The sequence below is a fragment of the Triplophysa dalaica genome, chromosome 12 (assembly GCF_015846415.1).
Source record: "Triplophysa dalaica isolate WHDGS20190420 chromosome 12, ASM1584641v1, whole genome shotgun sequence".
NCBI lineage: Eukaryota > Metazoa > Chordata > Actinopteri > Cypriniformes > Nemacheilidae > Triplophysa > Triplophysa dalaica.
Window position 1 is genome coordinate 18,765,438 of NC_079553.1, and position 25,560 is coordinate 18,790,997.

The 25,560-nt window shown below is 37.7% G+C and overlaps 1 protein-coding gene across 1 annotated transcript; it reads left to right on the plus strand.

Moving 5' to 3' along the window:
* The first annotated feature begins 1,271 nt into the window (after positions 1–1,271).
* On the plus strand, positions 1,272–25,490 carry si:dkey-122a22.2 (uncharacterized). Its single transcript, XM_056763498.1, has 11 exons — positions 1,272–1,406; positions 1,688–1,847; positions 1,940–2,011; positions 2,584–2,660; positions 3,299–3,399; positions 6,960–7,076; positions 8,042–8,116; positions 18,428–18,566; positions 21,308–21,390; positions 21,893–21,989; positions 24,984–25,490. Exons 1-11 carry the CDS (start codon positions 1,344–1,346, stop codon positions 25,149–25,151), a joined length of 1,152 nt encoding a protein of 383 aa, XP_056619476.1. The 5' UTR covers positions 1,272–1,343; the 3' UTR covers positions 25,152–25,490.
* Positions 25,491–25,560: the final 70 nt, after the last annotated feature.

Below are 25,560 nucleotides of genomic sequence, written 5' to 3' on the forward strand. Positions count from 1 at the left end.
TGAAAAGGGTTTCTCATAAAGGACATATTGTAGATCCATTTGATATATGACATGTATTTATTCAAATTCTTTTTAGGAAAATAATGAATTTGGACACAAAACACGCCATTGACCCATATATATAGCAGCTATATATATATAGCAGAATTACCTTTGGTGATTTTTCATAAGGATGTTTTAACAGAGTGTGAAGATTGGCACTTTGACATGAAATAAATAAATTTACAAAATTAGAAAATGAACAGTCAGTTTTGTATGTGTTTGTCGTGTATCTTTCAGTGATGACAAGAAAGACGCTTTTGATCACATGACGGTGAATCTGTTGTCTGAGGTACAGCGTGACGTATTATTTATCTGTCTCTTTGTTTCACCGAACTGTATCTTTGGTTTTACCGAAAGAACCGTACAAGTTTATCTTTTATTCATTTCACCATCTGAAAAGAAAAACTGGGACAACTGGCAAATACAGTGACGCCCAGAGGCTGAAGACGCTGTTTTATATGGATGTTTTCTGATGTGAACCAAAAGTAAGCGGATGTATAAAACATGTACTAATGCAAAACAAAAAACACCACCAGGCTGTTTACATAATTCAACTCTGAACTGGGCCTATAGAAAGTTCAATAGTCAGTGTCCTTTCGAGCATGTGTTAAATTCGGTCACACTCACGAATAAACTTGTGTGACAGAAAGGTGTGCAGTGAACGACCTTTAAAATCTGCTGTCACACTAAATATTCACAGTTTAGCTCTGTCTGAAGAACATACTTACATCTTTCCACGGATCCTGTTTGTCCTTCTGTTAGCAGGCCTATAAATTAATCAGAATATGACTTATATTAAATTAATACAAATTTATTTTTGAATTTGTGTGTCTTCTGTAAAATGAATGGACTTACACATAGGTCCCACAGCGCCTCCTATAGGACAGCTGTCTTAATAAAATCACTGGAGTACTAGAACTAACAAGCTGTATATTTTTTCTCACAAGCAATCATCCCATTTATAGTTTTATTTATAGCAAAACGAAGGATATTTTACTTTCTTATAGGAACTATCATGGTATTTTCTATAAAATTGTCGAAAAGAAATAGGGCCCAATAAAAATTGTATTACGTTTAAAACAAAATAATAACAACGCTTTGTCATTCAGTATTACTATGATGATTTGACAGAAAATATATCGTATTATAATATTTATTAAAAAGTATATTAGGATATTATGAACGCATTATCAGGTTAACGAAACGCGTTATGTACCTGACGGGCTCCTGTCAATGCGGAAGAGCCCCATGCTTTTCTCTCATTCGTTCTAATCTAATATTTGTGAATAAGTAAAAAAGAAATGTTGCGCAAAAGGACCAGCGGAAAAGAAGATGGTGACAGTGTCAAACCTGAGAGAAAGAAGGTAATAAAATATGATCTCCGGAACACGTGTGTACACTTTTGAAAATCGTACCATAAACTTTTCTGGGTTGTACAAAGGAAACATCTTTGTATTCTTTATTTTGATATGACCTCATCTTATCATGTTAAAACTGTAGTGCATTTCTGTGAATAAACTACACGGCAGCAAAGTGAAAATACCTGATGTCGTCACAAAAACATAATACAGTAAATAAATAAGTCCTTTTTTGTGTAGTATAGGATATCAAGCTGCATATGAAATATTATGATTCTCATTCACAGAGATCAGATGACACCGGTGTGACTGCTGTGGCTGTCTCTCAGAGGAGCTGCTGGTCTGTTGTGTCTTTCTGGATGAAGGTTCTGCTCTTCCTCATCTTCACACCAGCATTCCTGAACTATGCCTCTTTGCAGAGAGAAGGACAGGTGCTGTCTCCCACAGGTGGGGTTTCAGAGGTCTTGAGAATGTGCAGGTTAATGTAGCTTTTGTTTTTTTGAACACGGTGGTTTATTTGAATGTCTTTCAATTTGTAGATGCTCAATTAATAGATATCGGTCTGGGACAGAACATCCACCTTTTGTGCAAGGGACATGGACAACCAGTTGGTAGGTTAAATGCACATTTTGATTCTGAACCTCTATCAGTACTGTTAAAAAATTGAATGTTTTTTTTATGTCAAATTCACCCTAAATGGTTCTTAAACTCTGCTTGTTCAAAGTGAATTTTGTTTCAAAGAATACATAAAACTGTGTCTAACATCTTAAAGGGCAAGTTCACCTAAAAATGAGATTCTGTTACCATTTTCTCACCCTCAAGTTGTTCTAGACCTGAATACATTTCTTTGTTTTGCTGAACACAAAGGAAGATATTTGGAAGAATACTGAAGCATGTCAGTTTGGTAACTGACATGCTTCAAAATATCTTTCTTTGTGTTCAGCAGAACAAAGACATTTGTACAGGTTTGGAACTATCTGAAGTAAATGATGACAGAATTTAAATTTTTGGGTGAACTATCCCTTTAATGAGTTTGACTATATCGACTATCTCTTCTTAATGATAAAATAAGAGTAGATCAACACATGCAGTCTCCAAAAAATGAAACCAAAGGTTTACTTTAGATATTTGTGGTGCAGATTTAAACTAAGTTTAGACTGAACATGTTTCACTTTTGTTTCAGTGGTTCTTGATGCTCCAGCAGGAATGTCTTCAGATGTCTGGTACCATGTTCAGGAGAGTCTGTCATTAACAACAAAGGTCAGTTCACAAACCTTCTCAAGTGATGTATGTTTGGATCTGAATGTCAACCATCTACTATCTGTCATCTGTTATAAGACATTTTATGTTATACGTTCCATAAAGAATTGCTTACAGTGTCTTTAAATATGTTTTACAGAAGATCACTCTGTCTGAGAGATCATAATCAACATGAAACATTAATGCAAACAAAGGATGTTTTATTTACAGAGAAGCATTTCACTGATATTTCACAAATTTTATTAATGTCCGAGTCATTAGTTACAAAATCCATAATGAAATACTGTTTATTTGACTTCTTAGAAAGGTTAAATTTAAGTTTTTAAGGCAGTTGCTCTTTTATTACTTCAGTAAATACAGTTAGAATTGTTTAAAATATAATTAGTATCGGGCAACAGTAACCCAATCTTCTCTGGTTTCTTTTGGCTATTACCTTCTCCGGTGTTAACTGTTGAATTCTAATTTTAGGAAACATGCTTGAATAAATATGTGTGATAAAAGGATCAGATGGTTTAACAATGGTATTCTGACATGTACTGTTGTACAGCATGATTATAAACCCATATCCATATACCATTATTTTTGGCTGGTACTCAAAAGTAAGACTGTACCCCAAGCTGTGATCTGTTGTTTCTCAGGTGTGCACCTATGACAGAGTTGGTTTGGGTTTCAGCCGAAGAACCCTGGAGAATGAAACCACAGGCATGGAGAAAGTCTGGGGAATGTCAACCACTGGAAGGTATTGTAATGAAATATCTAACAGACGGGAAAAAAAAAGCTCCACATGGTATATATATATACAGTATTGTTCAAAATAATAGCAGTACAATGTGACTAACCAGAATAATCAAGGTTTTTAGTATATTTTTTATTGCTACGTGGCAAACAAGTTACCAGTAGGTTCAGTAGATTCTCAGAAAACAAATGAGACCCAGCATTCATGATATGCACGCTCTTAAGGCTGTGCAATTGGGCAATTAGTTGAATTAGTTGAAAGGGGTGTGTTCAAAAAAATAGCAGTGTGGCATTCAATCACTGAGGTCATCAATTTTGTGAAGAAACAGGTGTGAATCAGGTGGCCCCTATTTAAGGATGAAGCCAACACTTGTTGAACATGCATTTGAAAGCTGAGGAAAATGGGTCGTTCAAGACATTGTTCAGAAGAACAGCGTACTTTGATTAAAAAGTTGATTGGAGATGGGAAAACCTATAAAGAGGTGCAAAAAATGATAGGCTGTTCAGCTAAAATGATCTCCAATGCCTTAAAATGGAGAGCAAAACCAGAGAGACGTGGAAGAAAACGGAAGACAACCATCAAAATGGATAGAAGAATAACCAGAATGGCAAAGGCTCAGCCAATGATCACCTCCAGGATGATCAAAGACAGTCTGGAGTTACCTGTAAGTACTGTGACAGTTAGAAGACGTCTGTGTGAAGCTAATCTATTTTCAAGAATCCCCCGCAAAGTCCCTCTGTTAAAAAAAAGGCATGTGCAGAAGAGGTTACAATTTGCCAAAGAACACATCAACTGGCCTAAAGAGAAATGGAGAAACATTTTGTGGACTGATGAGAGTAAAATTGTTCTTTTTGGGTCCAAGGGCCACAGGCAGTTTGTGAGACGACCCCCAAACTCTGAATTCAAGCCACAGTACACAGTGAAGACAGTGAAGCATGGAGGTGCAAGCATCATGATATGGGCATGTTTCTCCTACTATGGTGTTGGGCCTATTTATCACATACCAGGGATCATGGATCAGTTTGCATATGTTAAAATACTTGAAGAGGTCATGTTGCCCTATGCTGAAGAGGACATGCCCTTGAAATGGTTGTTTCAACAAGACAATGACCCAAAACACACTAGTAAACGGGCAAAGTCTTGGTTCCAAACCAACAAAATTAATGTTATGGAGTGGCCAGCCCAATCTCCAGACCTTAATCCAATTGAGAACTTGTGGGGTGATATCAAAAATGCTGTTTCTGAAGCAAAACCAAGAAATGTGAATGAATTGTGGAATGTTGTTAAAGAATCATGGAGTGGAATAACAGCTGAGAGGTGCCACAAGTTGGTTGACTCCATGCCACACAGATGTCAAGCAGTTTTAAAAAACTGTGGTCATACAACTAAATATTAGTTAAGTGATTCACAGGATTGCTAAATCCCAGAAGAAAAAAAATGTTTGTACAAAATAGTTTTGAGTTTGTACAGTCAAAGGTAGACACTGCTATTTTTTTGAACACACCCCTTTCAACTAATTGCCCAATTGCACAGCCTTAAGAGCGTGCATATCATGAATGCTGGGTCTTGTTTGTTTTCTGAGAATCTACTGAACCTACTGGTAACTTGTTTGCCACGTAGCAATAAAAAATATACTAAAAACCTTGATTATTCTGGTTAGTCACATTGTACTGCTATTATTTTGAACAATACTGTGTATATATATATATATATATATATATATATACACACATAGACATGATGCCCTTAAAACAAGACTCTTAACATGATCTTCCCTGAGCATTATTCAAGAATGATACCTAACTTTAGCATCACTTGCTAAATTCTCCATCATTCATAGCATCATTTCCATTCTGGGTGAACTCTTCGATCTTGATTGCTTTTGTAAAGCAATGGTCAAATATCGAAGAGATTTCTGATGTTTTATAGCATAAATAAAGATTGGATGGTTATATAGTGTGATGAATCAAAATGAGAAAGAAGCAGGTTTAAAGGGATTGTTTACCCAAAAATGAAAATTCTGTCATAATTTACTCACCCTCAGATTGTTCCAAACCTGTATAAATGTCTGTGTCCTTCTGATCAAGATGGAAGATGTTTGAAAAAAGGTCACTACCAAACAGATCTCATCCCCCCTTACTGCCATAGCAGGGAAAAATACTATGAGAGTCAACGGGGGATGAGATCTGTTTGGTTACGGACATTCTTTCAAATATCTTCCTTTATGTTTAGCAAAACATATAAATGTATACAGGTTGGAACAATCTGAGGGTGAGTGAATTATGACAAAATGTAATTTTTTTAAGTCTGCTCTCCTTCAAACACCTCCTCTGGTCTTCAATCAGTGCTGGGCGCCCGGTTCGATCACACCGCTGAAGAGCAATCTGCGTGTCCTTGTCCTTGGCAACACAATGTCCTGCCTTTCAGCCTTTTTCATCGTACACGTGAAGTCACTCTTATCTTGTTGCTGTTGACATGGTAACAATCTCCGTGCATTAAAGTGCTGTGTAGAAGGGGGACGGGGAGTTGTTATCAGGGGTCATCTTTTCTCCTATTTTCATCCATGTTGTGCTTTTGTGATAGCTTTTCATATTTGCAATATGATTTATGCTAAATTTTTTGGAGGATCTATTGTCAGAAATGCAATATAATATACATAACTATGTGTTCAGAGGTGTATAAAGACTTTACATAATGAAGCGTTATGTTTTATTATCTTATTCTTATTTATTATAATTCACCATGTTGTTTTTACAGTAGCCCTACACAGACAAACTTCTCTACCGAGCGCATTTCGTAAATACGTTATCTACTACAGCAAAGAAGCGAAAACGCGACGACATCTTTGTCCTGTGAGAGCCGTCATAGTGCTTTGAAAAGGAGGGGTGTTGCAATGCGCAACCTCACCACTAGATGCTGCTAAAATCTCCACATTGCTCCTATACTATTTTTGGAATCTATCGTCTACTTTGTCTTGTATGCATTTTCTGTATGCATGGACCAGATAACACGTTTGTGAAAATGCGCAGTATACAAACGAATCCTCATCAATTTGACCTTTTTCTGTGTGACGAATTAAGAAGGCAATATCTATTTCACATGCTATTTTTAATTCAAAAAGTTTAGCAGTGCATAATGTATAATGTGTGCACCGAGTTCATAATCCACTCTGAATATCTATTCTATTTTGAATGTTCTATTTTGGTATTTTTGTAACTAACCTTTGCATATCTCAAAGATGTATGCCACTGCATTACCCTGTGCCCACTACATCTTCATGGCATTTCAGTTAATGAGGATGTTAGAAACCAGACTTTTTCGTGTCCTGTGGTGCACAGTGCTTATTAATTCCATGTGTCATCCTCTGTTTTGGGGTCAGTTTATCCTCCATGTAACATGGCTGACCGCTCTGCTAATTGATGAGCGACAGTCTGGGACTGTAGGCGTCCTGTCTGGAAGCGAATGCAAACGCTTGTCATTGTGTGTCCCGTTGATAAACGAATTGCCAGATGAGTCACGTCTAGACTTCCCTCACATAAAACTGTGCTCCCTGTCTTTCTCAGGATGGTGGACGACCTCCACCGATTGATCAAGGCTGCGGATTTAGCCACGCCCTTCATCCTGATTGGCTCTGAACTGGGCACGCTCAACGGGAGGTTCTACAGCCACATCCATGACACGTAAGTTTACGTATAAATGCACAACAGTTTTTGATATTTTGGCCCATGTTTTTAGATGTGTGTTTTGTGTATTCCCTTAAAGGAACCGTTCACCCAAAAATAAATATTTTGTCATCATTGTTCCAAATGTGAATACATTTCTTTGTTTTGGAGAACACACTGAAAGATATTTGAAAGAATGCTTAAAACCAAACAGGTCTCGGGCACCATTGACCATTGACTACCTACTATGGTAGTGAATGGGCACCATGAACTGTTTGGTTATAAACATTCTTCCAAATATCTTTCTCTGTGTTCAACAGAACAAACAGATTTATACAGATTTGGATACTCGAGGGTGAGTCAATATTTACATTTTTGGGTGAACAATCCCTTTAAGGAACAAATTGTCCCCTAGTTAAAGATACAATGTGGCTAAATAATAATATCACTGTTAAATGTTTAGTAAGTGTTAAGTTTAATATGCCTAAATAAGATTTTAAATGTTAAATTTGAAGGTTTCATAACATAGACTATAAAGATATGGAAGTCCTGTGTCTTGCTCAGTTACATATGTCCAATTGGACTTCGCAAAGTACTGTACTTTTCTGACCTAACAAGGTAACCGTTTCAGATACACTTGGCATAACTATAAGAAGCTCTCAGGCTCCCCCCACGCTTCATATGACAGATTTAATGTTTTAATGTGCTGCTCTGACAGTCATACATTTAGCTGTGTCAGCTCTGTAGTGCATGGACTGAAAATATTGTCCATGCTGTGGTACTGACCCCATCCATCTCACTGAATAGACACACTGGAGATGCTGTTCATTTCTCCCTCATTACTGGAGGAGCTCACACTGTGTGTGTGTGTGTGTGTGTGTGAGAGAGAGAGAGAGAGAGAGAGAGAGAGAGGTCTTATCTGAGCTCTTGAAACATCCTCTGTGTGGTCTTTTGACTGTCTATCTCTGGCTCTGTTTCTTCAGGCAAGTGTCTGACTTGGTGTTGATCGATCCGATCCCAGAAGATGTCTTTGAAGAGGAGAAGTGGAAGCAGTACTGGTGAGAGAGAGAATGAGGGAGAAAGAAAAGGCACAGATGTTTTTCTAACCTCTGATAAATCGGATGAGTGTTTGGAAATAATTGAAAAACCATTAGCGTTCGCTCAAAGTCATTCTGTGACATTGAAGGGATAGTTCACTTAAAAATAATTATTTATTCACCCTTTTTATGACTCTTTCGTCGGTAAACACAAAAGAAGATATTTTATGAGATGTGCTTTGTGTCCATACAAAAGTCAATGGGGCCAAAGTTGTTTGGTTACCAACATTCTTCGCAATATCTTCTTTTGTGTTCTGCAGAAAAAGAAAGTCTTACAGGTTTGGAATGAGGATTAGTAAAAAAAAATATATTCATTTTGGTTAACTGTCCCTCTAATATTGCATATATTATATATTACAAATATTAGTCAATCATAGATTGAACACAAAAAGTATACAATTTTAAGTGTTTATTAATTGTCACATTCTAAATTCCTTTTAGGGTCTTTGTACTTTTTTAGAAAATAAATTAAATTATACCAGTGGCATTGAATTAAATACAACACAAAATAATTGTTATTGTATCGTAAAAGAAAATGTTTACATCAGCACATTCTCACTACCGACTTGTCACATATTGATGCTCGGTCAGCGGCAATCGGTGTCACATTTTAACACATAGGGAACCCCTGTGGTGTTATTTTTCGAGGTGTAGGGCACGCAAATTTTTGCGTCGTTGTGAAATTGTATATTGGATATAATTTGCAATGATGATGTTTCAGGGTTTGATATAAACTTAACGGACAGGATAATTGCAGTTTGAGCGAGTAATGGAAGAGGGTTTTTTTTGGTAATATGAAACACAAGATACAAGCAGTCACAGTGTTGTTCAAAAGTACAGATATTCCGTGGGTACCAACGCAAACAATCGAGAGGAACAGATGCGAAAGCGATCACCGTCAGCTGTAAATCTCAGATTCGGTGAGCCGAACAAAAGACGTTCAAAATTGTCATCATAAGAAGAGTTACGTAAGCTACGATGCCATAGGCTCTCCTGTGTCTCATGACCAAACGACTGCATCTAGCTAATGTTCCAGTTTATTTTTTGAATGAGAGCCATCTTCGTGCATTCACGGACACGGCATCTTCATATAAAGTTATCGTACAGCTTCGGTGCAAAAAGGTCTGCGACACGAGTTGTTTGTAATAGGCTTCTTTAACACTGTCTTAGGTCAGTTTGTGCAATAAATACCCGTGACTGTACTTTTATTCGCGTGTTGTGTTTTATATGGTTTAGAAGGTCGGTTTAGGGTGGGGTTAGGTGCTCCAATGAAATGCTAAGAATGCAGCAACGCAGTTTCCTGGTCATCGAAAAACGATTCTAAAGGGGTTCCCTGTGCGTTAAAAGGTGACATTAAGGGGCCTTGACCGTGCGTCAATATGTGACGAGTCGGAAGTGAGAACGGGTTGGTTTGAATCCCTTTACGACATCTCTCATGAAACTGAACGGACATGTGCCGAACACTTTCTTTTTTTGTACTCAAACCAGCAAGATCTGCTCACATTTACACTTGTTAAATATTTATACAGTCACGTACAGTTCCAATTACATGGGTATTTATAGCTACAGTAGTCGCAGTTAATATCCATAGTCAAGCAAGTCGAAGATATCCAATTTTTGTGGCGGTAAATGGGAAATAGAGTCGCATTTCCACCCCTCACTCGTGCTGCTATTGGAATGATGTAGCTGGGACATGATCGCAATTCCTAAGAGACCCTTTGTGTGCTGTATTAAACGTCCTTTCTTCCTTCTACCAAACGATCCCGTTTCATAAACTCATACCTCTATTATTTATCGGAATTACGCGACTGGAATTAGTTCAGTTAGATAAGAAATGAATATGCCCGGATAGAATCATTTGTACATGACTGGACGTTTATCTGGGAAGAGCGAGCAGTTACGCTTTGATTAATAGACGCTCTTTTCATTGAGTCCGAGACGGTGTACATGCGATCCAATTACTCCGGAAACAGTGAAATAAATGTTGTGGATAATAACTCAGGGCTGGACTTAATATCCGTATCACATGAGTTTTATTAGTTATGTTAGTTACATCATAAAGATCTGGTGGTTTCATTTAAAGATGATGAAGGCGCATTAAATGTCTGCTTATGTGATGGTCATGCAATGGAACATGTAATCTTTGGGAATTAATATGGTTGTTATTTTAAAGCAGCTTTGCTGGAGGCAATAATCCACGGAGTAGTACGTTTTTATAAAATCTAATTTTGCTGCAGTTCTATTTTAAGCTTATTGATACTTTAATATCTAAAGAAAGCTCTCCATTAGCCTTTCCATGCATTTAAATGCCAGATGTTCAGAAGTACAGGATTTGAATTCTGTAATATCTCTTCATGGATATTCAGTCTTTTGTTTTAGAGGAATTACCAGAGCCTTAAGTGTCTGTTTGGAAAATCATCCACTCTGACATGTAAATCTGACATTAACTGTACTATAAATGTAGTTTCTCATCGCCCAACAAAAACAATTCACCAGCTATTGCATGTGCACAAATGTTGGCGAGAAGGTTGTCACAACATCACATTTGAACTACATGATTATTGTTTGAAGAACTCACAGAAATGGTATTGTTATGATATCTTGAAAAGATATCAATCAAATGAATCTTTAATTCAGTTTATGCTTTTCAGAGTAAGGCTGTCACAATTATGAAATAATTGTCTCATCGCAATTATTTGACATTATCCCAATTATTTCAGATATCCGCAATTATTGTGAATCATTTATAAAACAAGGGCAATCTGTGGTATCTGCTCCATTTTACATCCACCGCTCTTTATCTTTTATTCTTTTACCATTACATTCAAATGACATTTCTCCATCATTTGAGTTGTATTAGTTTTGTATGTTTGGTGTTGATTTTTTTCAGACTGCATCTACACAGCAAGACCCTCGTACGTAGTTTAAGTGCTATAGACGGTCTTCTTTGTTAAAGGAGTAGTTCACTTTAGAACTTTCCCGATTAACTTTCCATAATAGCAATAAACATTACTATAGAAAAGTGAATGGGCACTACTCCTTTAAGGTCGCTCTATAGGAAATCATATTCGTAATTTACAAAATTCACATTTCTAAAGTATAACTTTTCTTCATTTAATAAATTAATTGTCTTTAATAGTTCTGTTTTCAAAGCCTTGAAACAGACAATTAATCGACACAATCGCAATTATTTATTAGACAATTAATCGTCATCATCGTGACAGCCCTATTTTAAAGTCCTTTTATATGAATATTTTATCGTTTATTAACTGTATTAAATTAAATCAAAACTACTCAACAGTTTATTGATTCTTTGCGGGGGTCTACCGGAGGTTAAGTTTGGGCCACATAATGTTTCTTTATTGTTGCCGCTAAGCCCATCTATACTAAAATATTTGCGATTTAAATGTAACTTACTGCAAAGAATAAACAGAAAGATTTGAACGTTGATCAATGGAGAAATTTGTATCACTATCTGTTACACCAGTGGTTCTCAACTCGAGAACCTGCGAGATCCATTTTCCTGCCGAGTTTAGCCCCATCTCTGATATAAAACCCCTGACAAGCTAATCAGCATCTTTAGTAATAAATGCATTAAACCTAATACGGTGCTGCGCAAATCTATCGCCATCGAAAATGGATCTTGTGGGCCAGAGTTGAGAGCCACTGTCATTTAATATGACAAACTGGTCCATCATCTGAAAATTTGTGAAAGGTTTGTTAGGATAGGACAATATTTGGCCGAGATACAAGTATTTGAAAATTTGGAACCTGAGGGTGTCAAAAAGGGCCTTTAAAGTTGTCCATCAGAGGCGCTGTAGCAGGCCGTCACTAAGAAGGAACAGTTTGGTTTTAACGCACTCTATTGGCTTATTGGCTATTGGTTTTGAATCAAAGAAGAGTTTTTTGTCGTTGGGGGTTCTTATGCTGGGTTCACACCAAACACGAACAATCGCGTTCGACGCTCTTTATTACTCACAGGAAATTTTAAGTTTGTGACCGACGCATTCTGACAAATATTTTCGAAGACGAGATTGATGCGGGTTTGCGTCTATACGCGTCTTTGCGTTGACTTTGTATGTAATTAAAAAAAACTTAATTCCTGTTTGGTGTGAACCCAGTGTAAGGCGTCTACTCTCGAGCATCTTGAAGCGTCTTTGGTCCAGCACCTGGATTTGTTTGCCCAACTAGAATCAAGATAACAGCTTACAGCATCCTTGCGCCAACCAGACTCAAGATAACTGCATCGTAATTTTTTGGTCCTTGGGGGCAACCAGAATCACAGGTTCAAATGGGATGTTTGCTCCTGTGAAAAGCATTGCAGAAAGGGACGAACGCAAAGTGTTTGTCAAAGAGAAAATGGCGCTGATATTTATTATTCATTTCACCCGTGTGATCGAAACTGCTATGTTATGAGATACAGTTGCCAGTCTCCCTTTCGAATTTCCACAGCTCTGCCTTTCTGAGTGAGTAAGGCACTTGGGTGCCTTCGTGATATTTGCCCGAAGTTTCAGTCACAGAAGCTGTAGTTTACAGATGATATTTGATAAGGGTTTGTATTAGGAAAGACTTTGGTAGGTGCACCTCTCAGATGTTTAATTATGACTCGGAGCATCGGGATCACGAAACAAGGTTTATGTATTAATTTTTTTATGAAAATATCAAATTTGACCAAAATCCATATTTTTCAAATATGATCAAAATGAATGTCATGTGATTAGCCGCTGCTCCATAGGTGTCATGTGGTGCACTTAAAAAACTCATGCAGGCCAAAAACCTTGAAGAAAATTACAATACAATCCTGATGGAACCGGTGAATGCAGAAACGTTGTTTGTAAACCATATCGCACTCTTCAGGGGATGGGCTGTGTGTACCGACCCGAACACAGAACTTACAGAGTGTGGTTGTAGCCACTATGAGGCTGCTCAGGTAGCAGGGGTAGAATTTGTCCAGTTAAGAGTTGTTCTACCACTGAAATCATTTTGAGACATTATTTTAATGTCAAAAAACTACAGTGTTGCTTTTTTTTTTTCCTCCACGTTTAGGTGGTTTACCAGCTGGTGGGGCTCTGGCTGAGTTGGTAGGCCATCAATTAGATTTTTCTAGTCCTATCAGACATGGTTGCGTGAGAACAGATTGTGGCCTTCCTTCTTTGCTAGATGTTTTGCTTTGAGATCCTGAGAGGTTTAAATGATGCAGACTTTGTTTTTTGACTCTGAAGGAACAAAAGCGCCTGTCAGAAAAATAGCATGCTGACAAACAAGCCAGAATTGTCACTTTCCAAAGTCTCTCTTGAGAGGGATTTCCTCCAGATAAAGTCCTGTGTGTCTAAAGTCCCATCTATCAAAATGAAGCTGAACCATAAACAGCAGGAAGCAGTACAGTGTGGATGTGTTTTATTGCGATGGAATCCACACTCGACTTCTGTCAGATATTACAGAGTATCTCACAGTGAAACGTGACTGCCCCCTACTTACAGATCTCAGAAGGGCACTTACCACATCTCTTAAAGGGATACTCCTTTCCCAGAGATGAACATTCTGCTATGAATTACTCAAACCATTTTAATATTTTTCTGTTGAACACAAAGATACAAGAAAGATATTTTGAAGAATGTTCGCAACTGATTTCTGGGGTAGTCAAAAATGGTAGTCAGAGGAGCCCCAGAACTGTTTGTTTTCCTAAATTCTTCAAAATAGCTTCTATTGTGTTTCACAGAAGAAAAAAAAAACATTTCTTTCTTCCATGGTAGTCAATAGCGCCCCAGAAATCTCAGCTAACATTCTTTCAAATATCTTTCTGTGTGTGTAACCAAACAAAGAAATTGCTACAGGTTTGGGCATCACTTTGTGGTATTTTTCCACCTTAAAATAATGTCTCTAAAATTATTTTAGTAGTAGAACAACTCTTAACTAGACATCTGAGGAACCTCATAGCGGCTACAACCACACTCTGTAAGTTCTATGTTTGGTTCGGTTCACACAGCCCCGCCCATCCCCTTCCTGCAGAAGAGTGCAACATGGTTTCCAAATGACGTTTCGCCGGTTTCATCAGCTTAGTTAACAAATTTACATGTATTACGTTGCCCACTGGGAAGCTTATACAGTGTAGGGGTTGAACGAACAAGTCGACTAGTCAACATTATTCCTCTTACGTGACCTTTAAAGCTTGATGACTAGTCGCGGGTCATGTGATTTTCACACTGTACCTTTAAGAAGAGGCTGTTCCAAGAGATTTGCGCGCAGGAAGTCATTCCCACCCGTTTCAGCAGGATTCTGTCACACTCCCGGCAATACGGAAAAGAGTCAATTGTAGTCGAAGGGACATAAACCATATTAAGGATTTATTCTAAAGACAACTTGAGAAAACTCAATCTGTCATAAGTGACATGTGTAGTTCACCCAAAAATGAAAATTCTGTGATCATTTACTCACCTATTGACTTGCATTGGTTTGGTGTCCATACAACAGAACTGAATGGGTACCACTGTTGTTCAATTACCAACATTCTTCAAAATATCTTCTTTTGTGTTCTGCGGAAGAAGGAAAGTCATACAGGTTTGAAATGACACTGTATAAATATATGACAGAATTTTCATTTTTGGCTGAACTATCTCTTTGTGTCTAGTTAAGGACAACACATTTTGTGTTACTATTAACGCAACCCTATGTTGTCTCGTTTATTTATATAACACACCACTAAAACAAAATATAATGTGCCACAACCCCATAACTGTGTGAATTATTAAGAATTATTTTTCATATTTTCAGAATATTTTTGTTTCATGTTTAAAAGTTTTAAATGTTTGCATTTTATATATTCATAATTTCTATTTGAAACATTACTTTTATGATATAATTTAGGAAATTGTGAAATTATCAACATAAAACAGCTTGTGTTAACTTTGTGAGCTCTTGTGCTAAAGTACCATTGCAGTATAAATACAGTTTTACGGTCGTATCTCGCCATTTTAAACCAGATTGATTGTTAAATCGTGTCTTATTAGTCAATAGTTTGCTTATTATAATGCTGTAATAGTCGGAGTCCATTTTGTGTCCTATCTGTGTAAATCTACCTCAAGGACAAATTGAATCACCCGTTCATAAACTTCTTTCACTTTTGTGTTGACCAGCTTTCCTGTAGCTCAGTGGTAAGAGCATTGCATAACAACACAAGGTTGTGGGTTCGATCCCAGGGAATTGCAAATACCTATGTAAAATGTATAGGATAAAGCAATGTAAGTTGCTTTGGATAAATGTAAATGACCAATCAGTCTTGGCATTTCTCAGAGGCTTTAGAGGACATAATTCATCAAGTACATGTGAATTCAGATGGACTCTTATCAATACCGTGTGTGTGTGTGTAATAGAGAGAGAGAAACATTCAGACAGAGTCATGTGTTGGTTCTTACAAAAGAAACAGATTCCATTCAGCCTGCACTAATCCAGATGGGAAGTCAAAGAGCAGAAAGTCCACGGTGCCAAAGTCATTTCATCACTTTTTTATTCATTTAGATAGTTTTCTGTCACACTTAAGAAGGAAGGAAGGAAAGAGAGATTGAGAGAGAGAGAATGGAATGGAAAATGACCAACATCAGTGAGGCGTTTTGCTCGACACGACGTCCGCACTCCGACTGCCTGCAGTTATCTGTTTAATTCATCCGCCTATCGCGGCTGTCTTTACCCTCACTAAATTTCCCTTTGACACGCATGCTTTCCCGCACATAATCCAGACCTAACGCTCAGAATTAGCACCGGAGGAACGGAGAGAATGAGGAAATGAAGCGAATGGGACAGGTGACAAATAAAGTGTCAGAGCGAACAAAACCGATTTGACTACGAATCAAATTGCCAGGGAGGATACAGGCTGTGTTTTGCTTGGAAATGCTGACGGATGACAAAGTGTGAATGATGATTTGGAGAGAACGGGGAATCTCTGGGTAAAGGTTTTGAAAATGATATATTCAGACTTTGGCAAACTTTTTGCGTTTTATGGAACTTTTGATGGAAGAAAGGGAGGTTTTTGGAGGTTCAACCAGAATTGTATTTTGTAATACGAGAAACCTTTTTTTTGTTTTAAGAGTACACAGCTAGGGATTTTGAAGATCCTACTTTGGTTTATGGAGTGTCCAACAACAAGCTTATGTACATAGAAGGTGTAAAAACACTATTATTTAATAACAATAGGCTTTTAATCTTACCATACTTCTTGACTGACTCTCAAAAGATTCGTTCCACGATTCATCCGTCTAATCCCCTCCTATCCGCTAGCCTAGTCTGATGTGATTGGTCAGATGGTCTAGTCTGCTGTGATTGGTCTACCATGAATGAGGCTCACAAGCTACTGTGTTTTCACGGGCAGTCCTAGCAAAAGAGAGGTGGGGACTATATGTAGTGATGTAAATCCATAGCGGTTCGCGAATCAGACTAGGGACGACTCGTTTGCGTGATTCAGAGTCCCTTTTTTCTAAGCCAATAGCTTTGTTATTCATTAACCTTCAAATTTACAATTCGGCAGACAGCTTACTTTCAAACACGCCAACATTACCCAATGCATGAAATGTAATTTTCATGATCTCATGTTATGTACTCTTTAATATAAAGTATTTACAGTATCAGTCATGTAGCTATTTCTTTCAGAAATCACAATTCTGTTAATACTTACACCCATTCCAAACCTGTCTACTATTATATATTTTTTTCATTGTATTTTTTCACTTCTTGCATTTTCAAAACACTTTAATCCAAAGCAATATACAGTTAATTCAACCTACAATATAAGAGCCAATGACCTCATTTTTATATGTCATATTAGTATCACAGTTACTCTATATACAGCTGCGGAAAATTTGAATTGACTATTTATGGGTGTGTTTTTAGTTTAAATGGTGAATTTGTTTCCTTGTGTGAACTACCAACAATATTTCTCCCAAATTTCAAATAGAAACGGGTCAAAACAGAAAGATGCTCTGTATTTTTTCAGACCTCAAATACTGCAAAGAAGTTCATATTCACTTTTAGGCAATTAAACAGAAATATTTCTACATGTGTTTCGGTAAAGTTGAAAGATATTTATTTATGTGATAACCTGTATTTTATCACAGTTTTCATGTGTCTTGTCATGCTGTCAGTCTTTTACATTGCTTTTGGATGACTATGTCACTCCTGAGATTTTGTTGAAATTCAACAGACACTGGACTAAAAATGGCCACAATACACCTGGAAATTCATATTAAGTGAAAATTTGGAATGGTCTCTTAATTTTTTGTTTCTTCTGTGGCTTGATGTCAGTACATTAAACTGTACGAATACACTCAGGCTGTAAGACGGTGTGTTCTGTAATGTGTGCTGACGTTAATGACTGAGATCTTTGACGTGTCTAAATATTCTTCACCAGAGTGTTGATCAATGTTTCAGTGTCATATATTCATTCTTCATAAATGAGCTGTCATAGTGAAGCATCGGGCTGTACAGAGAGAACTCCTTTAGTTCTTCATGCGCTGGTAATGACTGCACAATTAATGCAGTTCATCACAGGAGACGTCTGTCACTGCACATCTGCTCTAACTTTTTCATGTGAACATGCTGTAATTATTCTCATCTATTATAGCTGGTGGTTTTTCCTGTCTATTTTACACCCTCTTTTTGACCCTTAGACCTCAATAAGGCCTCTGTGTCCGTCTAGGATGAAAGTCACAATTGTTTTATTCTGTCTAGTGGCACAGTTGTCATCATGTCACAAAAGCAGTTTCAAAAGAAGCTGTTTTAATTTCAATGGATCAACAGGGAAGGAATAGTTGACCCAAAAAGAAAAATTCTGTCATCATTTACTCATCCTCTTGTCATGTCAAACCTGTAAGGCATTCTTTTTTTTAATTACACAAAAGAAGATATTTTGAAGAATGTTGGTAACCGAACAGAGGAGGTATCCGTTTCACTTGCATTGGTACAATAGAAGTCAATGGGTAGTGCTGTTGTTCGGTCACCAACATTCTACAAAATATCTTCTTTTGTGTTCCGAAGGTTTGAAATGACAAAAGTAATGATAGCAGAATTTTGCAAATTAGGAAAAATGTGAGATGGGGCTTAATGTTGAGGCTAAATTCTAAGTTTTAGAAAGATTACGAGGGCACATAATAAAAAAATGACTCACAGAGATAAATGATTTCTAACAAACACTGTAATATTCTGTAAAAAGTAGGCCTTGCCAGTTTTGTTTTCATCTGACATTGAAAATCACCATTTAAATCTTCTTGTTGTGTATGTTAACAGGTATTCTCACCTGGTCCCGTCCCTGCAGATGATGCAGTTCTCCGCAGCTGCAGGTTTGAGTCGTCTGCTCATTATTCTGGGTGTGTTGAAGCCTGCCATTCAAGGAGAAAACATCTCCGAAGACATTATACAACGACAGGTTGGTCTGCATTAGTATCCTAGAACACTAGACTCTAAAATATACTATAATATACTGTTCATAGACTTTAACATGCACGAGTTGACTTCAGTAAAAACACTCAGATTGTTCTGGGTTCAACCCTGCATCCTTTGAGTCACAAGCTCTGATAATAAACCACTAGCCACATCACCACTATTCCCATATATTTATAAAAAATTCTTATCTATTTAATGATCGATCTGTGAGTATCCTTATAGATTTTAGTCATGACATCATATTGCCACTTGGTGGAGCTGTTGCATAAATCACAGCTGTGTCTAAAAACCACAGACTTCTGGAAAACCAGAGTAACGGTTTAATGATCGGCTGCGTAAGATGTCTAAGAACTTTCCCGGTTGGATGTGAGAGAGAAATGCCTTCAGTCGGGTTTCTCAGGTCACGACGCGAAACAGTCAAAGCATACGGCCGCTCTCCTCGCTCCAGTTCCAACCAATTTCATGCAAGTTAACGTCCGGCCACGAATATGCAAAACATTTATTACAATTTTGAATGGTCCTCTTTTCCCCACGAAAAGCTACAGATTCCCATTTACGACATGAATGGAAAGTTGACCCGAGGAATGGAGGAGGTGATTTAGGAGGAATGTTCTGCCTTTACAGGGAGGTTGAAATAATTAATGCACGAGAGGAAGGCAGTGATGATGCGTACAGGTAAAATTTCTTTCTTTCCTACATGCTCGTCCCTCGCCCTATCTGCATAAAAACAGACGCGCTGTTTTTAAGACCTCTGTCTCATTTGTCTGTGAAAGATTAGACACATGAAACGGAAGCAATATGTTTCTTTGAAACGGGAGATTCGGAAAAAACAAAACAAACAAGCCAAGTCTTCAAAATATCACTTGTTCCAAAAGACAAAAAAACTTTGCTTGTGCATCACAACCCTGCTGGAAAAACAAAAGCAGGTTTCCTGGTCTGTAATGATGGTTTTCAGAGGCACTGGTCAGACCATCAAAAATCATCCTAAACCAGCTGAGACTGGGTTGTATTGTTTCTATTGAAATATCAGCATTGTCAAAGCATGTGTCAACTGCAAATCACATTATTTAGAGAAAGGCGGTCACATAAGAGTTCTTCACACAGAAGAAAGCAGGCAATCAAATAGCAATTAGCGGTTACATGAGCCTTTTATGTTTAAGAGAGAGGAATTGTGGCCCTCAAAATGCTTATTGACATTTAATTTGACTGCTTTGTCTCTCTGAATGGGAGATTGTTCTTTGCGAGTGGGGCCGCTCCCCTCATCCTATTGATTATTGAAGTGTTTGGTTGACACGGTTACATTCTGAGGTCACAGAGTGAGTGACTTATAATGTTTGTTCATTATTCAACGATAAGATTAAACAGATGTTTTTCTTGGTCCTTTTTGTCTTTAAGAAACACTTTGCAGGGATTAAGATGCTATGTGCAAAACTTTATGCATACCTGAACATACATTCGTACAGTGTTTCTAGGCCTGTGTCTATGTATATATATATATTTTAGAGTTTCCTGAAAGTTTCTCATTGTGAATACTTTGCTTAACTCATGCATTGGGTCAGAAAGGGACAAAAGCCGCTGGGTTAAATTTAACCAGGACTGAAACAACCAGCATATGTCAATTTATAACCCAACAGCTGGGTTTTGTCTATTATTTTTAATGCTGGGTTAAAAATGACCCAAAAGTTTTACAGTTCAGTCTTGCAAAACAATGTTTAACAATAAAACTAGAATAAATTATTAATTAGGGATGGCGCAATGTTATCAATGTCGTGTTATCGAAATAGTAAAGTTATATCAATATTATCATGGTCACATGACTATATGAAACATTTTTTTTCTTATTTGTAAAAATACATTTGAATGTTAAAAAATTGATGTTTGTCAATGTCCATCTGGTCCAATTATTTTATTTTATAAAAGGTATTTTTAGGTTATTTGACCCATCTCCTACTATAACTCATACCTCTAACCAACAGTTATGATTAGAGGATAAATAAAAGAGGATACTTATGGCACATTTCCAAGTCATCATTTGTAATTTTGAATATTGCAAAAAAAAAAGAGTACCATGAAAATTATACAGAGATATTATCGTTAGAGGTCGACCGCTTCATCGATTAATCGGCACCGATAACGATAATTTGAAACGATGTGTGGGTGTATGCATATGTGTGCACATGCGTGAGTGTGTATGTGTGCGTATGCAGGTGTGTGCATGTGCGAGATCTGCCTCGGAAATAGAAAACCGATGACAGAAACAGCACAGACGGCATTTGTTTTTAAATATAAAGAAACACGCATTTGAACACGACAATATATGTTGTAAAATATTACAATGGATCCTTCATTCTGCTAGTTTAGGGCCAAGAATGTTTTAAATTATTAAGATGTTAGAAATAAACTTATAATTTTGTTTAAATCATACACTGGAATTTAATATTTATTTATGTAGTTAATATTTATGTGTTTTATTTAAGTGTACAATACAGTTTAGTGGTTCAAGCAACGTGTTCAATGATGTAAAACACTTCATTGCTAATTTACTTTGTGTTGATAAACCGTTATAAAATGATTGGTAATTAATCGTTATCGGTAGGTACTGACCACCTTATTTCTCATTATCAGAAAAAAATCCAATATCGGTCAACCTCTAATTATCGTACATTGAGATTTAGATATTGTTACACCTCTATTATTAATTGTTAATGATTTTTCTCAAATCAGAAATACCTTCTAAGTAACCCGGCCCACCAGAGCGCTGCAGTAGATGAGCATTTCTTTCTCAATGAGAGCGCAGCTCAAGTCAGGTAAAGCAGTGTCTTAAAAAGTATACAACAAATCTTCCTCTCCTCTTTTTATGCTGCTTTCCCCTAACTTCATTACTATTTATTTTTGTGAAAGAAGCTTTATATAACCTACTGTGTTTATAGTATTGGTGGCTTTAAAGATAATGTTAAATGCTTCCAAGAGTTTGTATGTATAAATGTTATTGCATTAAAGGAGCAATTCACCAAGAAATACAAATTCTGTCTTCATGTTCACTGTTTGGTTTCAATCATTCTTCCAAATATCTTTATTTGTTTTCATCAAAACAAAGAAATATACACAGATTTGGAACGACTAGAGGGTGAGGAAATGATGACAGAATATCTATTTTGGGTGAACTGTCCCTTTAAATAATCAAACCAACTACCATTTATTTTAAATGTTGAATTTAAATCATTTACATTTTGCATTGTTTCTTGTAAAAATATCTAAACATCCTTAAATTGATGTTTTTGTTTGAATATACTGTGTTTGACCTTTCAGGGAGATCTCAAGATACAAGCCTCTTTCTAGCAAGACATCCGTGTATGTGATTACTGGAGAATCTTTTGATGAACAGCTTCCTGCAGATCTCAACCAAGTGAGAGTCCTACACATTCCTCACAATTGTGTACCTCAGACGTATTTTTTTATACAAACCCCAAAAGCGAGTTTTAAGGATTTTCAGTTCCATCGACCCAAAGTCTAAGGGTTTTTGTTAGTCGCCTGAAATAAGTTCTGTCGAAAACAAAATATAAAAAAATATTGCCACTTTTTAATCTATGACATAAAACAGACCAGTTATAATCTGATCTTGTTTTGTTAAACCTTTATTGTATCTTTAAAACTGCGGTTGCTAACAAATAGACATGTGCTGTGCGCGGTTGTATTATCGCGAGCATGTCAAATCACAATGAGGAAAAATGTGCCTTATCTTTTCCTTTGACTGGATAAAATAAGACACGTTTATGCTGCGTTAGCGTCATATGCACACGCAGTCGCACACTCTGATGTAAACAACCTTACGTGGAGACGAATGGGGGAAGGTGGAGGGCTGCCAACCTAAGGTGAAATATGAGTTATGTCACACCACTTCTCATATTTACGTGTTTCTGAATACCACAGAAAATAATTGCTGAACTTAAGTGCCAAAATTGCATGGATTTTATTGCGATTTGCATTCCTAGCAGTTGAAGAGCTTAGTCCCCTAGCTACGCAAAAGTTTGCATCTCGTAATTTAACAAATAAAATACAGTAGTCCGCTAATCGTAGCTATGTAGTTAATAATGGCAGTGTGGCAGAACAATTATTTTGATTTGAAGTTGAAGATGAAACGCAACACAATTGCCACAGAGTGCTGCTTTTAAATGTCTATTTAGCTATACAGTGTAAGCCATCCTACTGCTTGCTATTTGGAAGAAAACATGAATTAGCACCATTGTTGTACTGACTCGGACAGGTAATTATTTACATTAACATTTAGTCATTTAGCAGACACTTTTATCCAAAGCGAACTACAAAGTAGGGGAAAACTAATAAAAGCAATATGTGCAACAAAAGAACAACAAAGTATAGGTGCTGTAAGACTGGTCTCAGTTAGCCAACGACAGTATACGAAGCTAGGGGGTATAGGAAAGTAGAAAAGAAGACCTTGCTAACAGGTCAGATGTTGAGAGAAGAGATGTGTTTTTAGACGATTCTTAAAGACAACTACAGAATACGCTGATCTTGTGGCAAGAAGGAGATCGTTCCAGAGTCATGGAACACATCCGGAGAAATTGCGTGAGAGTGATTTTCTTCCCTTTGTGGAATGGCACCAGAAGACGTTGTTCGATTGCAGAGCAGAGGGATCAGGCGGAAACATAAGTCTGAATTAGCGAGTGAAGATACTGGGGTGGTGAACCAGTGGTGCTTTTGTAGGCCAAGAGCAGAGATTTGAATTGGCTGTGAGCGACTATAGGATGCCAGTGTGGAAAGGAGTGACGTGCGCTCTCTTCGGCTCGTTGAAGACCACTCTTGCCGCTGCATTCTGGATCATCTGAGGAGGTGTGGTTGTACAAGGTGGAAGACCAACCAGTAGAGCATTGCAATAGTCCAGACTGGACAGGGCAAGAGCCTGGACAAGATCTAGCGTAGCATGCACGGCAGGAAAGGTCTATTTCTCCTAGTTTTGTGGAGTATGAATTAACAGGACCAGGTGGTGCTGGCCACATGATCTGTGAAGTTCAACTGATCAACAATTACCAACTCCAGGTAAGTTCTGGAAGGAGTAATGGTTGATGAACGTAGTTGGATGGAAAGGTCGTGGTGAGTCTTCGGGTCTGCTGGATCACGAGCAGTTCAGTTTTTCCAAGGTTCAGCTGCAGGTGATGGTCCTTCTTCCAGAGTGAAATGTAATTCAGGCATGCTGAGATGCAGCCACAAACCGTCGGATCATTTGGCTGAAATGACAGGTGGAGCTGTGTGTCATCCGCATAGTAGTGAAAGGAAAAGCCATGTGTCCGAATGACAGAACCTAGTTCTGTTGTGTATATGGAGAAAAGCTGCAGTCCAAGAACTGTGCCCTGGGGCACCCCTGTAAGGCGGGCAAAGAACAGCAGAAAAGGTTTAAAAGAGGATACGAGGGTGGGACGAACAGGATCAATTGATTTGCGCCACTTCCTCTCAGAAGATCTGAGCTTGATGCAATGATCTTGGAGAACATCAGAAAACCAGGGGGCAGATGGGCTAGCTCGGGCTGATCTAGATGTAAGAGGCCATAAGCTGTCCAAGCAGGATGTTAGAGGGGAGCAAAGAGTGTTGGTGGTGCTTTTCGTATTCAGTAGAGAGAGCTGTTGAAGGGGAGAGAGCATGGAGGATAGGCGGAGGGAGAAAGTGTGTGTAGGTTTCTTCAGAATGCAACCAGTGGGGAAAGGTGTGTTGCGTCTTGTGAATTTAGGTCGAGATCCAAAGGGATGAGGAAATGATTTGATGTGTGCAGCGGGGTAACCTGGCCGTGATAAGTGGAGCAGTGGCATGTGTAGTTATGATGCAGCTGATTACCTGACTTGTGGACTGCTCAAGTGGTAGCTCGCGTGAGGTTAAATGACACATTCAGTTTGTTGAAGTCGGCAGCCTGTGGTTTTTCAAGGTGGATGTTGAAATCTCCAAGATCCACCAAAGGAGTGCCAGCCTCCGGGAAGAACGAGAAGTCCATCCAACTCCAAGCTGTGTCCAAGCTGACCTTGGGAGCAATAAATGACTACAACGTAAATTTTAACTGGGAGCTGACACAGCACCAAGATGTCTTCACATTTTGGCGAGATAATGTATTTACGAAACACACTCTGAAGGGCCATTTAGGGCTACTGTAGAAACAACATGACGAAGTCATGTAATGGGAACCGCGGTGTATGTAGATAGAAATAGCTCTTTCTAAGGTAATAAATAACGTTTCATTATGGAAGGACTTTTTACGCCTCTGAAGGTGTATTAAGACAGTTATGTATATTATATTGCATTTCTGTTGATTCTCAAAACAATAACACACTGGACCTTTAAGTAAGAGGCGAAACACGTGCTGAACATCACATTAAGTATTTTCTCTTATTTTTAGGTGGTTTCTGAACTCCAGAGTCAGTTTTTGGAGCGGTCTTATCCTCGTGCCAATCACATTCAGATTCGTGGAGCGGATCGTCACATGATCTACAAAAATCCATCCTTGCTTATCAAACATTTACACAAGCTTGTGTCACAAAAGCAGAAAAACCAAAAGAGGCAGTGAGATGGTTTATATTATGTCGTAATTCACAACAACCCAGTTTCATTCAATGACATTTACAGGCTACAGCGGTAATGTTCTCTTTGATGATGTAAGAATCCAGATTATGGTACAATGTTTGATGCTGTTCCCTGGAAACAAAAAACCCATGCAGTTTGTTTTTTTGACGGATTTGCATGTATTTGTGCACAAATAATTTATCTGCCTCATTTTCTGTATGTCTTTAATGTCACATATTTTTATTGTCAGAAAAGTATGTTTGAAACTCTCAAAACTACCAAGGTCAGACTTGCCAAGGTCATATGTACCTAATGATTCTAAATAAATCTTGTTTTTCTTTAAGTATTTTCTTGTATCTCATATCTGCAAAAGATAGTGCGGTTTGTTTCACACACAGAAAGTATTTAAATAT

Coding starts and splice junctions, on each gene's coding strand:
- si:dkey-122a22.2 (XM_056763498.1), top strand. CDS start 1,344: ATGTTGCGCAAAAGGACCAGCGGAAAAGAAGATGGTGACAGTGTCAAA. Junction 8,117..18,427: donor GAGAAGTGGAAGCAGTACTG/GTGAGAGAGAGA, acceptor GTATGTTAACAG/GTATTCTCACCTGGTCCCGT. Junction 18,567..21,307: donor AAGACATTATACAACGACAG/GTTGGTCTGCAT, acceptor TTCTCAAATCAG/AAATACCTTCTAAGTAACCC.